The sequence below is a fragment of the Equus caballus genome, chromosome 19, assembly GCF_041296265.1.
Source record: "Equus caballus isolate H_3958 breed thoroughbred chromosome 19, TB-T2T, whole genome shotgun sequence".
Classification (NCBI taxonomy): domain Eukaryota; kingdom Metazoa; phylum Chordata; class Mammalia; order Perissodactyla; family Equidae; genus Equus; species Equus caballus.
In genome coordinates, this window is record NC_091702.1 from 42,741,508 (window position 1) to 42,757,391 (window position 15,884).

The 15,884-nt window shown below is 36.4% G+C and overlaps 1 protein-coding gene across 27 annotated transcripts in view; it reads left to right on the forward strand.

Moving 5' to 3' along the window:
• Window positions 1–15,884, forward strand: part of DLG1 (discs large MAGUK scaffold protein 1) — a 255,373-nt gene that overhangs the window by 162,751 nt on the left and 76,738 nt on the right. For all 27 annotated transcript variants that reach the window (XM_023623539.2, XM_070243488.1, XM_023623543.2 and 24 more), the window contains 4 exons: window positions 246–415; window positions 1,379–1,515; window positions 6,438–6,582; window positions 15,645–15,762. In XM_023623539.2, coding sequence (XP_023479307.2) covers window positions 246–415; window positions 1,379–1,515; window positions 6,438–6,582; window positions 15,645–15,762 — 570 coding nt within the window. The remainder of the gene's footprint in view (window positions 1–245; window positions 416–1,378; window positions 1,516–6,437; window positions 6,583–15,644; window positions 15,763–15,884) is intronic.

Sequence of the window (15,884 nt, forward strand, 5' to 3'; positions counted from 1 at the left end):
ATATTTTCATGTAATAATCTATTATTTATACTGTTTCTTTTACTGGCCCTTGGGAAATGTTTGTTATTTATTTATGTGGGTATTTGATACATGGAGTATTTGACATGGAGTTTCTTGATTTATATATTCTCTACTAATAAATAATTCTCCTTAAAAATGAAAATGACAAGAAATAATTGGCAAAGGAAAAGTCGATATTTAAATTTTTAATAATTAATTTTAATTTTTAATATTTTTTTCCTCAGGGTCAATGACTGTATCTTGCGAGTAAATGAAGTAGATGTTCGTGATGTAACACACAGTAAAGCAGTTGAAGCATTGAAAGAAGCAGGGTCTATTGTACGATTGTATGTAAAAAGACGGAAACCAATATCAGAAAAAATAATGGAAATAAAGCTCATTAAAGGTCCTAAAGGTATGAAATAAATCAAACTAAGACAAATTATTAAGTAAGAAATCTCTGAGTTAAATGTAACTATGAAGTTATTTGTGACCGACATTCTAAGATTAGCAATACTGGTAAGCTACAGACCTTATGTGAATTTTTAGAATGTCTCTGTTATTTCTACTGATTTTTGTCTTAAGTAGAATTCCACTTAAACACTTTAAAGGTCGTGTATAGTGTTGATATTAACTTGTAATCAGTTATCTACAAAGTACATTAAATGCAGATACGCAGGCTAAGTTCAAAGAAGAAAGAATATTTGTGAGTGTGTCATTAGCCGTTACATCTACAGTGAGAACTGTTAAGATGTGATTTCTGAATTTTGAAAATATTGATGAGATTGAGGATAAATGGAAATACTGATTCTAATTTGTGGCTTCGTGGAAGAGGTGGTATTCCAACAAATTAAAAAAGGAATAGAGAGCTACAAATTGGTGTTGAAGCTGAGAGAGTTATGAATTACAGAAATTCCCTATTTAAAATTCATTCATAGAATATTGGAAAAAGAACCAAGTTACCCACATTTCTGAAGCCTATTAGTTCTGCCCACCAACAGACCATTTTATTTTTTCTCAATTGTTTTAATCTTGCCAATGTATTAAAAGTGTTAGTAAGAAACACAGTTATGATGGAAACAAAAGTGAAACATAATTTTACATTGTCTCTTTGAACTAACAAATGCATTTACAAAGAGCTTTAAGAAGTAACCTGGAAGAAAAAAGGAACTTATTTCTAACTATAGGAGCACTTATTCATCATTGTCCCTGATTGCAGAACAAATACTTGGGATTTAAAAAGTAAGTAAATGGGTTCTTTTCTATTTTTAAAAAAGTTAGTGTGATGGAATTATCACCTTCTACTTTTCAGCCATTTCTTTCTGGACTGAAGTTCTCATTTATTGATGAGATTCTAAAACTAGTGTTTTCCAAACAGGTCTTGGATTCAGCATTGCTGGAGGTGTTGGAAATCAGCATATTCCTGGGGATAATAGCATCTATGTTACCAAAATAATTGAAGGAGGTGCAGCACATAAAGATGGTAAACTTCAAATTGGAGATAAACTTTTAGCAGTAAGTATAAGAAATCTATTGTTACAAAAATCATTTTGATGTCTTCTTTTTTCCTGACAGACCCTAGAATTTCTACATGCCAAAAATGTTTAAATGATATTTAAATGAGTGAATACTTGCTTTAGTCAAAATCAAAAATGTTTTTTGGTATTATCTTTATTTGCTATGTCCTCTACCAGCTTCCCTCTCTTTTCCTTCTATTCTTTTTTTTTTCTTTTTCCTCCTCTTTTTTGTTGAAGGGTTAGGGGCTTGGATGCCTAGAATTGTTTAATCATAATCCTTAGTTTTATAACACAATGTCATCCTTTATTCTTGTGTGACCTTCTTTTTTCCTTTTTTTGACTTTATTTCATTTTGTTTATAATATAATGAAAACTGCTAGTCATTCCCTAACTCAAGAACTAGAATATCAACAATCTGTTTCTCGTTCCTTTGCTTTTTTTTTTAAAGATTGGCACCTGAGCTAACAACTGTTGCCAATATATTTTTTTTTCCCTGCTTTTTCTCCACTAATCCCCCCAATGTATAGTTGTATATCTTAGTTGTGGGTCCTTCTAGTTGTGGCATGTGGGACGCTGCCTCAAGGTGGCATGTCAGCGCCCAGGATCCGAACCAGCGAAGCCCTGGGCCACTGAAGCAGAGCGTGTGAACTTAACCACTCGGCCAGAGGGCCAGCCCCTCCTTTTCTTTTTAAAAATTGTTTAATCACGTACATATGCCTAAATATTCTGTTTAGTATTAATTGTTTTGAAATTTTTTTAAAGGCTATTGTGCTGTATATAGTCCTTTAATACTTTTTTACTCAATATTGTTTTACTGAGACTCATCCATATTATTGCCTAGAGCTGAAATTTATTCATTTCACCTCTATGTAATACTCTGTTCTGGGACTGTACCACAATTTATTTATCCAGTCTTCATCAATAACTGTCTTAGCCCATGTTCCCTAGAAAAACAAAACATGAAGAAAAGCTGCTGTGCTATCATATTATTGGGAACTGTAATCTTAGAGAAGCTAGAGTGAGCGAAAATAAAAAGTGAGCCAGAGAATGAGGGAAAGCCAGAGTAAGGTATTCTGTTTCTGAGCTGGCTGTAATTTAATGAGAAAATGTAGCTCATTGCTTGTCATGTAGGACAGTCTTCCAGGCAGGTGATGTGGAACCACTAACCCTTAAATCCAGCCATCTAGGGCAAAGAAAGGATTTATCTGCTGGCCCCTTTTAGTCTCCTGTCTCTTGTTAGTTAGAATCTACTCCCTGGGGGTTAACTGTCCCAAATTTCTGGGCTGTGTCACCCAGCTTATCTGGGCAAATGCTAGGAAGCCAGCTCCCATAGTCCCTGGCCCAGCACCTCCCCTGAACTCAGAAGTGGTGGGAAGAGCTAGAGCCTCAGTGGTCTGGACAGGTCAGGCATGGGCTTCTAGAACACATTACAGCTCTCACTGTGTGGAACACACCAGCCATGCCAGACCCAGCCCTTACCCCAGAAGAGGCTGCAAGAGGTGGTAATGGTAGGAGACAAGGCGAGAGGAACAGTAGCCAGGACTCTCCACTAAGCAAGCAGCCAAGTCCTGGTGGGCAGGTAGGTTCAAGTGAGTTTGAAAAGGCACATAAACTAAGTCTGCTATAGTGGTGAGTTGTGTGATCCCCCTTTTTTGGTATTATGAATAATTCTGCTAGGAAGAGCTGCTGTGTGTTCTGGTGAACATGTACAAGAGCTTCACCTATTTAAGAATGTAATTTAATGGATCGTGGTATATCCTATTAGTAACATTATAACAAAAACGTATTGTTTTCCAGACTGCTTGTAAAAATTTACACTCTTCGTCAGCAATATAGAAATGATTCCTTTGCTCTGCATTCTGTCCAGGACTGCTTATTGTTGCAGCAAGGAGCTAGACTGATTATTTTTGACTTAATGATGGGGAAGATGAAAGGGTTGACCTTGAACTGCTTTTCTCTAACTTATCCTCTCACGGCTGTGACTTGCCACTTTTTTCCCCAGGCTACAACCAAAACCCCCTCGTCATCAAACACACACATGTGCACGCGCACACACACCCCAGTTCAAAGCAGCCTTTTTTCTCCACTGGGTTTGTCACTTTTGTTTTTTCATTTCTTAGATACCACATTTTTCTTTTTGGTTTCTCTAGGATCAATTTTAGTGATGTGGAGCCAGCAGTTTATGCTGATTTGCTATTTAGTGTGGCTTTTGTTGTCATAATTCCACTGAAATTATTCAATTCTTAGTTCTCATCTTAATTGACATATCAGGCATTTGACACGGCTTCCTCCTTCTTCGGACACTTTTTCCATTTTGCCTAAAGGTCACCCTCTGTCTTGGTATTCCACTTATCTCACTAACCCCTCCTCACTCTCCTTTTTCGTGCCTCGTCTCCCTCACCTCTAAACATTGAAGTGATCCAGGACTCAGTCCTCATACATTCTCTGTCTTTGATAGGTCTTCACATAACTTACTGAGTCTCATTGCACATGATAGGGATAAGTATTGTTTTCTGAACTTTAGTTTTATTTTTAGACACACACGTTTTGTGCATGGCTGAAATATGAAAATTTTTCACAGTGGCTCTTGTCAAAACATTTGAAAAGCCCTGAGATATTTCATCTAGTCTCCTTTTTTATGTCTCAAGAGTCATCTCAAACTCAGTGTATCTAAAAATGAACGTCTGAGTCCTCCCCGGGTCCCCATATCCTGCTCCTTGTACAGTTTTCACTTCTCATTAAATGGAAACTTTATCCTTCTATTTGCCCTGGTCTGAAACTTTAGGATCATTCTCTTTCTTTCATACTTCTCATTGAATCCCTCAGCAAATCTTGTCAGCTCTTTTATCAGTGTTCTGATGCTGCATAAGAAAACACAAAAATTAGTGGCTAAAACAGCAATAATCATTTATTTGCTTACACTTCTACAATTTGGGTAGGGTTTGGACAGGACAGCCTGTCTCTACTCCACATAATGTCAACTGGAGTGGCTCAGCTAGGGCCAAGGATCCACTGCCAAGATGGCTCACATATGGTGGTCAAGTTGGTATTGGCTGTCAGCTGGGAGCTCAACTGGGGCTATTAGCTAGGTGTTTAATTCTCCAGTGGCCTCTCCACATGGTTAAGTTGGGTTTCTCACAGTATGGTGGCCAGGTTCTGGGAGGGATGTACTAAGAGTAAGCTTTCCCAGAACACAAGCTCCAGTGTGTGGCATCTATCAATCCTTTCTTTGCATCTGGGTTACTAATGTCTCATTGAGTAAAGCTAGTTACATGGCCAAGCAAGATTCAAATTTTACAAGGGTGTGAATACCAAGATCCATGGCTCATTGCAGGCCACCAAAGAAACAGTATACCACAGCTGTATATTTCAAAGTGCAGGCAATCCTCACTATGCATGGTAGTGTGGGACCATAAAAATGACCATGCAGCTGAAGCCCTGCAAAGCAGTGTTAATGATCAACTGGGAAAGTTGCAGTTGTTCTTTGACCTTTAGAAATTTTTGTGAAGACATCTAAAACACTCCTACTGTCAATTATAAAGGTACAAAATTAGGGAAATGAAAACTACTTTAAAATAGGTATTTGTTTAGTATGTTGTAATTTAAAGTATTATAAACATTATAGTGTTTTATTTCTTTGCAAAAAAAATGTTTACCAAAAAGAACAATCTAAACCTAAAACTAGCAGAAGGAAGGAAAGAATAAAGATTAGAGCAGAAATTAATGAAATAGGGAATAGTAAAACCATAGTGATCAACCAAACCTAAACTTAGTTCTTTGAAAAGGTCAAGAAACTTGACAAACCTTTAGCTAGATTGGCTAAGAAAAAGAGAAGACTCAAATTTCTAAAACTGGGAATGAAAGAGGGGGACATACAGGAATACTTTTATTTATGAACGACTAGATGCCAACACATTAGATAATTTAGATGAAATGGACAAATTCCTAGAAAGACACAAACTACCACTTCTATTCAACATTGTACTAAGGAGTCTAGCTAGGGCAATAAAAGAAAAATACATTTGACTGGGAAAGAAAAAGTAAAACTATAGTTGCAGATTACATCATATTGTATATAGAAAATCCTAAGGAACCTACAATAGAACTAATAAACAAGTTTAGCAAGGTTGCAGGATACATCATCACTACTTAAAATCAGTTGCCTTTCTATACAAAAGATAGATGAATGGCCAATAAATAATTGAAAAGAAATCTCAACTTTTGACTATTAACAATAGAAGTACAGATTTAAATATAACTTATGTACAAATTAAAACATATGTCATTTTACAGACTTTTTTAACAAATTGATAAATATTCATTGTTGGTGAGATTCTAGTAAATGAGCACTTGTATTCTGTGGTGGTGAATATAAATTTACTAAAGCTGTTTATTTAGTACAGTTCAAATACATATTAATGTTAGAATGGCCTAATAAATTATGATATAACCAAACAATGGGGTGGTGTGCAACAAGTTTTAAAAATGAAGTAATTCTGTGTGTCCCAACGTGGAAAGATCTTTAAGATACCTCATATTAAAAAATCCAGTTGCTGACCAAAAACTTGAGTATGGTCTCATTTTCTTTAAAAAAAAAAAAAAACACACAACTAAAATATACCCATACACATTCCTAAATACCTGAGAGTGGAAGGAGGTTCAGGGTCAGGGATTGGAAGAAATAGGGGCTGGAATCAAAACTGGCTGTTTCATTAGCATCCATAAACAACTTCACTTATCGTCATAAGCAACTTCCTGATATCATAGACGATAAAAATGGGTGTTTTCTTTCCATGCGCCTTTATAGTCCTTAGATCACACTCTCATTTTCTTGGTCTTTTGGTGTAATTGTTTATAACCTAAAAGCAGAAGGCAAGTGAAAATGTCTTAAAATAAATGTCTTTTGGGATTTTCTTTTAGGTGAATAGTGTGTGTTTAGAAGAAGTTACTCATGAAGAAGCAGTAACCGCCTTAAAGAACACATCTGATTTTGTTTATTTGAAAGTGGCAAAACCCACAAGTGTGTATATGAATGATGGCTACGCACCACCTGGTATAACCAACTGTAAGTCTGTTTGCTTAAATCTGTCTTCTTCCCAGAGATGTAATATATTTTAATGAAACTTTTCCAATATAAAATTTAAACATTATACCAATATTTTTAAAGGAACTGTTAAGTGTTTTAACCTAATAGTTTTAAAAAATCAATTTTAAGTCAGAATCATCATCATAAGGTGGGGGAGGGTACCTTTCTCCTTTACTATTTTATGATAGTAATTATTTTTAACATTTAAAGCACTGATTCTCAAACTTTCTTGTAAATAATAGTCACCAAAGGTATTTGCAGATAATGCAGATTATTGTTTTGTTCTGATAGTTTGGGGATGGAGCACAGAAATTTACTTTAACAAGCAATTAATTCTTTTAATAAGTAAGGCAATTCTGATGCTTCTGGTGCCACTGGTTCATGAACTACACTTTGAGAAACACCGCTTTTAAAATATTTCTGAAACTTGGGATTTTCTGTACTCTCAGCTATTTGAGCACAGATATTCGTACTTCAAGCTCCTAGTGTATTGCCTAAACTATATTTGTGTGCAATACAGTTGTGTTACAGAATTGTTATTGTGGAAGTACTCACGTAATTTTAAGTTTCCTATTGATTTTCAGTTTTTTAAATATACAAGCTGAGATGAGATTTAAATGTATTTTTAATGTGTGTGTGTTGGTTGAAAAATGGTTTTACTTGTTTAGTGCATTGAGGTGATAGTGGAAGCACCCAGGTATAATAAAGGTCTTAAATGCACTCTTTGTAATCTGCTTTTCCAAGTTATCCTTTTTTAAATTAGGAAATTTTAGAGATATTTGTGATTTTGGAAGTGGCAATGTTTCTAATTTTAAAACTGTCAAAGTTTGTTACCATCACTAATCAGTATAAGTTAAATGCAAAATATATGTTGAAATATATATACCGTTCTCCAGTCATACATCTTTATTTTATGCTCATTGATTCATTAATTACTCAAGTATAACTGAATTTTTTCCTTAATAGCATTCAGCCTCTCTTAATGGACAGAGATGCTGCCTTTCACTTCGTTTGTGTCAGAAAAGAACTTTGCTTTACTTGTTAAAATTCTTACATTTATTTGGTCTTGCAGACAAACTTTATATAAGATCTTTATGTATTTTTATTTGTGATTAGAGATGCAAATTCAATAATAGCATTTTATTATTTTATTTAATAAAAATATTTAATAGCATTTTATTCACCAACTTAAGTATCAATTTTATTTATTGGTTATGCTGCCTTCTGAGTTGAAGACAACTATGTGCACATTTATGACAGTTGTTCCACGAATTGAGAATTGGTGTCCTGATTATGGCCAAATATAGATAGCCAGACTGCTTGTTACAAATATGTTGAACTGAAAAAAAATGTTATTTTCTTATTGAATTATCTGTTTTTATATATAATAATATGACATTTAAAAAATGGAAGAGCTCGTCTTAAAGAGTAATGATTAACTAAGGATGAGTTGTTTTCCTTATGGGGATAGGTAGGATATTTCTTTCCTTTTTTTTAATCTAATATTGAACTAATGGAACATTATGAAAAAGTTTAAGTCTAACATTCTATTTCCATTTCCCTCTTTGTTAGGCAACTACAACTGTGAATTTGGTTGTATACTTCCAGTCCATGTTCAAACTACATATGCAGTTCATAAATAATTTGTTTTTTAAAAAGTATTTGTGTTTTAAACTTTTCATATAAACAATTTTTAACCATCAACCCTGCTGAAGCCCTTGCCGTCAGACTATTCAGCTTCCCGCCTATCCCTTACATCGTTAGTAATCTGCTGTCCTCCTCATCATTCTGGCTTTGGTCACTGGAGATCTTAGGGTCAGACCCATTGTCCTTCTTGCCTCTGCTGTTCACGTCGTCATTCTTAGTGATGTCCAAGCAAAATCCACACTGATAATTCATTTAACAACCTTGCTGCTTTGTTTCTTGATCACTTCCTTTTTAACTATCCTGCCCTCTACTCCAGCTCTGATACTTGCTTCCGAGATAATAATTTAGGTCTTATCATTATCAGTACATTCATAACCTCTGAAATCTTGGTTTAAGCCATCCCGTCCTCTGACTGCCATCCTCGGTTCATTTACCCCTGTTCTTGCAATTCGTCCTCATTTTGACCTTCAATCATGTGACACTATCACTTGATTCCCCCCCGTGTCTCCACTTGTCTACTTTTTTTTTAGCTTAGCTTCCGTGATTTGTCATGATACTCACTTCCTTGCACGTATCTTCTACACCCTTGCCCCCTCCTTTTTCATTCAACCTGCTGTCTTCCTCCATTCCTATTCCCTAAAAAGCAGAACATGACTGGAGAAAAGCACAAAATTCTACTTTGAGTTATGATCATAGATCTCAGATGGGGCCATACTATTGTGGTTGTAATCAAAATATGTATAATAACCAAAATATGGTACCTGGGAATTAAAGTAGGTTTATTACTGAAGAAGAAAATGTTCATTGGATCTGATAGAGAACATAGTTTCTCTGCTGACATTAAAATGCTCATGCTTTTGCATTTTCTATCTTCCTCCTCTTTTTTGTTGGTGAGGAAGATTCGCCCTGAGCTAAAATCTGTTGTCAATCTTCTTCTTTTTTCTTTTTTTCTTTTCTTTTTTTTTTTAAGGAAGATTAGCCCTGAGCTAACATATGCTGTCAATCCTCCTCATTTTTTGCTGAGGAAGACTGGCCCCGAGCTAACATCCGTGCCCATCATCCTCTACTTTATATGTGGGATGCCTACCACAGCATGGCTTTGCCAAGTGGTGCCATGTCTGCAGCCAGGATCCGAACCGGTGAACCCCAGGCTGCCAAAGCAGAACGTGCGCACTTAACCGCTGCAGCACTGGAACAGCCCCATTCTTTATTTTTTTTAAAGATTGGCACCTAAGCTAACATCTGTTGCCAATCTTCTTTTTTCTTCTTCTTCTTCTTCTCCCCAAAGGCCCCAGTACATAGTTGTATATTCTACTTGTAGGTCCTTCTATTTGTGCTATGTGGGATGCTGCCTCAGCATGGCTTGATCAGTGCTTCTGGGTCCACGCCCAGGATCCAAACCAGTGAAACCCTGGGCCACTGAAGCAGAGTGCGAGAACTGAACCACTCAGCCACAGGGCCAGCCCCCATCCTCCTCTTTTTTTCCCTTGAGGAAGATTAGCTCTGATCTAACACCTGTGCCAGTCTTTGTGTACTTTGTATGTGGGAAACCTCCACAGCATGGCTGATGAGTGGAGTAGGTCTGCACCCAGAATCCGAACCCATGAACCCGAGCCGCCAAAACAGAGCAGGCAGAACATTAACCACTTTGCCACGGTGCTGGCCCATATCTTCTCATTTTTGCAGTACATTCTCTTCAGCTGGAAGGCTAAACTTCTGATTTGACCACTGATCTCTTCCCACTTTTACTTCAAACTCCTCCACTTGCTTTTCTCCCAAACCTCGGAGGGCTTGGGTCATTAATCTTGATAGTTAAAGACAGTAAATTAGGCTGCCTTGTTTTGTAGTTTCCTGGTGAATCTTTTTACATAGGATTTTGGGGGTGGGAATTAGCATTGTTTTAACTGATCCTTCTTTGAAGGAGCTGTCATTTCTTTGATAGGAACATTAATTTTTAGTCCCCGCTGTGTGAAATGTTATGCCTTACGAGTGAGAATGACTCCTCCAGAAAGGATCCATTGAATAAAGGCACAGTCTGGATATGGCAGGGAAAACACATTGGGAGTACATTTCCTGGCTTGGGCAGTTGACTGAAGTTCTTGTCCAGTTGTTTTTTTGTTCCATCCAGACTTGTTAATGCAGCAAAGAAATTTGAGTCAAAAAACAGTAAACTCTGAACTTTGGAAGGCCAGTAATTGCAGAGATTCACATGAGTGTCTGTTGCTTTAGGGCAATGTGCTAGTTCCCTTGAAAATCACACATCGTGCTTATCACCCTGGAGAGACTGGACTTTCAAAGTCAAGAGCCGTTGGTAGAAAGTCTTTTGGCTCAAATGCAAAAGAGCATCTTTTATATGAACTGGACAAGAAACAGTTGCTATTGGATACTGCAAACCTGTAATAGCAAAGATAGACTGGGCTTCCAAGCCCTGTACTATCAGTAGACGTTGTAGACTTTTTCCTTTTTGTATGATTACAGAGAGACAGAGATGTATAGATGCTACCTCCTTTTGATAGAGTATACATATTTTTTTCCAGTACACCATAGTTTCAGTCATTACCTATTTTCTTTGATAAGGTCACTTCGCTCCTTTATGTTACCTGTCTGGCCACTATAGTAATTTAAGCTAAGGATCCTTGCATTTTTGTACTCCCAATGTGTATTATAATGCCTTGGGCATAGAAGACACTTGGTAATATAATGAAAGAAGAGATTGATGGTTAAATAATAAATATTACAGCCAAATTTTGAAATGCTGTGTAATTTTATCATAGTTAAAGCCTCAAGAAAGTTTAATACGGCTTTCTGTGTATTTCAGTAATGATTCAGGTGTGTTGTGTTTTTTGGAAGCTACAATTGAAATGTGTTGCTTACCTGGGTCAGGAAGTTTTCTGTTTTTAGCTCTTGTTAGAATTACAACCTATCAATGACATTTGTTATTGAAATGCACCAATAGATAGTTTTTGCTTATTTTTTATTTTTACTTTTTATCAGGTTTCCATTCACGGTGCATTAAAAAGAATAATTATAAATTGGAATAACAAATCTGAGCTGGTGTCAGGACATAGGTTTTATTTTAATAGACTTTATATTTTAGAGCAATTTTAGATTCACAGCAAAATTAAATACAAGGTACAGAAATTTCCCACATTCCACCTGCCCCGACATGTGCATCGCCTTTCCTCTTATCAACATTCCCCAGCAGAGTGGTATATTTGTTACAATTTATGAACCTACATTGCCACATTGTTGCCCAAAACTCATAGTTTACCTTAAGGTACACTCTTGGTGGTATTTGTCCTGTGGGTTTGCACAAATGTATAATAACATGTATTCACCATCATAGTATCATACAGAGTAGTTTCACTCCCCTAAAAATCCTGTGCTCTGCCTGTTCCTTGCTCTAATCCCTGGTGACCACTGATCTTTTTACTGTGTCCATAGTTTTGCTTTTTCCAGAATGTCGTGTAGTTGGAATCATCCAGTATGTAACCTTTGTTATGTATCATCCAGTATTTAACCTTTGTCGTGTAGTTGGAATCATCCAGTATGTAACACTCATGTATGTAACCATCCAGTATGAGGTTGGCTTCTTTCACATAGTAAATGCATCTAAGGTTCTGCCGTATCTTTTCATGGCTTGATAGCTCTTTTCTTTTTAGAGCTGAGTAACCCTTTGTCTGGATGTACCACAGTTTATTTGTCCATTCACCTATGGAAGAATGTCTTGGTTTCTTCTCAGTTTTGGCAATTATAAATAAAGCTACTGTAAACATCCGTGAGCAAGTTTTTGTGTGGACGTAAGTTTTCAACTCCTTTGGGTAAATACCAAGGAGTGTGATTGCTGGATTGTATGGTAAGAATATGTTTAGTTTTAGAAGAAACTACCAAAGTGTCTTCCGAAGTGACTACCATTTTGCATTCCCACCAGCAGTGTATGAGAGTTCCTTTTACTCCAGCATTTGGTATTCTCAATGTTCTGTATTTTGGCCATTCTAATAGATGTACAGCAGTATCTTGTTGTTTTAATTAGCATTTCCCTGATGACATATGATGTGGAGCACCTTTTCATATGCTTATTTGCACTCTGTATATCTTCTTTGGTAAGGTGTCTGTTAAGAGTTGTTGGTACATTTTTAAATTGGGTTGTTTGTTGAGTTTAAGAGTTCTTTATATATTTTGGCTGATAGTCCTTTATCAGAGATGTCTTTTGCAAATGTATTCTCCCAGTCTGTGGTTTGTCCTTTCATTCTCTAGACAGTATCTTTTGCAGAGCAGAAACATTTAATTTTAATCAAGTCTAGCCTATAAATTCTTTCTTTCATAGATCGTGCCTTTGGTGTTGTACCTGAAAAGTCATTGCCACACCCAAGATCATCTAGACTTTTTCCTATGTTACCGTCTAGGAGTTTTATAGGTTTGCATTTTACATTTAAGTCTATGATTCATTTTGAGTTAATTTTTGTAAGGTTTATGTCCAGATTTGGGTTTTTTATGTCCAGTCATTCCAACACCGTTTGTTGAAAAGATTGTCTTTGCTCCATTGTATTGCCTTTGCTCCTTTATCAGACATCAGTTGACTATATTTATATAGATGTATTTTTGGACTCTCTAGTCTGTTCCATTGATCTATTTTTCTATTATTTTGTCAATACCACAAAAGATTACTGTAGCTTTGTAGGAAGTCTTGAACTCAGGTAGTGTCAGTCCTCCAACCATGTTCTTCTCCTTCAATATTGTGTTGGCTATTCTGGGTCTTTTGCCTCTCCATAGAAACTGTAGAATCAGTTTGACAGTATCCACAAAATAACTTGCTGATATTTGGGGGTTGAATTGAATCTATAGATCAAGTTGGGAAGAACTAATGATGGCAGTATTGAATCTTCCTATCCATGAACGTGGAGTATCTCTCCAGTTATTTACTTCTTTGATGTCTTTCATCAGAATTTTATAGTTTTCCTCACGTAGATCTTCTTATATATTTTGTTAGATTTATACCTAAGTATATCATTTTCAGGGGGGCTCATGTAAATGGTATTGTGTTTTTAATTTCAGATTCCATTTGTTCGTTGCTGGTGTGTAGGAAAGCGATTTATTTTGTTTTATGACTTGCAAAAGTGTTATCTGTTAGATCATCAATGAGAAAAATCAATTTTTGTTTTACCTTCTCTTGTTTCTTCTTCAGCGCTCTTCCTGTCTTTGTGTGTAACTACTTTCTGACCTACCAACTTTCCTTCTCTGTAAAGAACTTATTTTAACATTTCAAAGGGCAGGTCTACTGGCAACAAATTCTCTCAATTTTTGTTTGTATAAGAAAGTGTTTATTGCTTCTTCACTTTTGAAGGATAATCTTACTAGATAAAGGGTGGGTTTTTTCTCTTAACACTAAATATTTCACTCCAGTGTCTTGCTTGAATGGCTTCTGAGGAGAAGTCAGACATAATTCTTATCTTTGCACCTCTGTCAGTAAGGTGGGTTTTTTCCTGTGGCTTCTTTCAGGATTTTTCCCCCTTTTAAAAAATGTTCTGTAGTTTGAAAAGAATATGCTTCGGTGTAATTTTCTTGGCTTTTATCCTGTTTCATATTCTCTGAGCTTCCTAGATCTGTGGTTTGGGATCTGACATTAATTTGGGGAAATTTTCAGTCATTATTCTTTCGAATATTTTTTTATTCCTTTCTCCCCTCTTTCTCCTTTTAGTATACCCATTATGTGTATGTTATACCTTTTGTAGTTGTCCCACAGTTCTTGGATATTCTGTTGTGGAGTTTGGTTTCTTTTTTTTTTTTTTTTTTTTTCAGTCTTTATTTTCTCTTTGTTTTTCAGTTTTAGAGGTTGCTATTAAAATATCCTCAACCTCAGAGATTCTTCCCTGAGCCATGTCCAGATTACTAATAAGCCCATCAAAGGCATTCTTCGTTTCTGTTACGATGTTTTTGATCTGAAGTATTTTTTTGTTTCTTTCTTACAACTTCCATCTCTCTGCTTACATTGCACGTCTATTCTTACACACTGTTTACTTTATCCATTAGGGCTATTAGCATATCAATCATTGTTTTAAATTCCTGGTCTGATAAGTCCAATTTCTCTGCCATGTCTGAGTCTGGTTCTGATGCTTGCTCTTCAAGCTGTGTTTTTTCCTTTTAGTATGTCTTCTCATTTTTTTCTTGAAAGCCAGGCATGATAGACTGTAAAAGGAACTGCTGTAAATAGGCCCTTAGAAGTGTGGTGAACGTGTTGGGGGTGGAAAGTGTTCTAAGTCCTATGATTAGGGCTCAGTCTTTTAGTGAGCCTGTGCCTCTGGAATGTGAAATTCACAGTGCTTCTCAGTGTTCCCCCTATCCTCCCTTGGGTCAGATAGGATGGCTAGATTGGTCTTGGTTATTTCCCTCCCCCCAGGCCAGTTGGGCTCTGACAAAACTCCAGCAGGTTAGGCTGTGGTTAAATAGCTTCTCCTGAAGGCAGACTCTTGTTAAGAACAGAATCTTCTTGTGTATTTCAGAATGGTTCCTTTTCCCTTGCTCCTGTCAGAGGTATGAGGGGATTTTTCTCCAGTATTTACTGTGAGAGCCTGGTAGAGATCCCAGGAGGTAAAACTCATGAAAGTGTAGGGTCCCCTGGTGACTGGCCCCCCTGGAGTATTTGACCCTCAGAGTTGTCCACACTGAGCCTCCACCAATTTGTCAATTACAGTTCAGGTTTCTCTACCCCAGTACTAGTTCCTGCAAAGGTTTCTGCTCTGGCAGCGTGTGATTCTCTGTATTCGCCTGTCTCTCCAGTTCGGTAGCAGTTTGCTTTGTGACCACCCTTATCTTGACAAAGAAGAGTTACTAATGTTTCATATTGTTAGGACAGAATGATGACTTCCAACCTTCGTATATGCCAGACTGGAAACCAGAAGTCCCTCAATCTATTTTAAAACTTTGTCAAGCATAGTCTTTTTGCACGTGTTTTTAAGCTTTTGATTTTCATTATTCAAAATCAAATTTTGAGTGTATATATATACTTTTTTAAAATAGTAATCTGCAAAATAAACTCAGAAAAATACAGTTATGGTACTTCAGGATTATTTTAGTCATTTCTATGACCATCTTTACGTGAGCTGTCCTGGATTTCGTTGTACAAATCAGTTAATGTAAAACTTCTTTTTAGTTCTGTGTTATCAAAAGAAACCAAATGGAATAAGTTTGCTTTACTGATCTAAATATCTAAACTAGTTTTTACCTGGAAACTTGAGCCTGTCTAATTTTTTTACCTGATAAATCTTCTCTACCAAATTGTTACATGAGTAAGTGATTATGAATTACACATTAACTAACCTTCAAATTGATAATTCACAAATGTGGTACTGAATGACTTGTTTGATTTTTCAAGTGTTTTTTACTTTATTTTGAAGCTTCTCAGCCTGTTGATAACCATGTTAGCCCATCTTCCTACTTGGGCCAGACACCAGCATCACCAGCCAGATACTCACCCGTTTCAAAAGCAGTGCTTGGTGATGATGAAATTACAAGGTAAGGAACTGCACATTCTTCATCCTTCTTACATAAAGCCAGCTATTAGATTGGGTGATAATGAGCCAAGTAAGATATAGCCACAATTGTCAGGACTAAAACATTTTATTGACAGATGATGA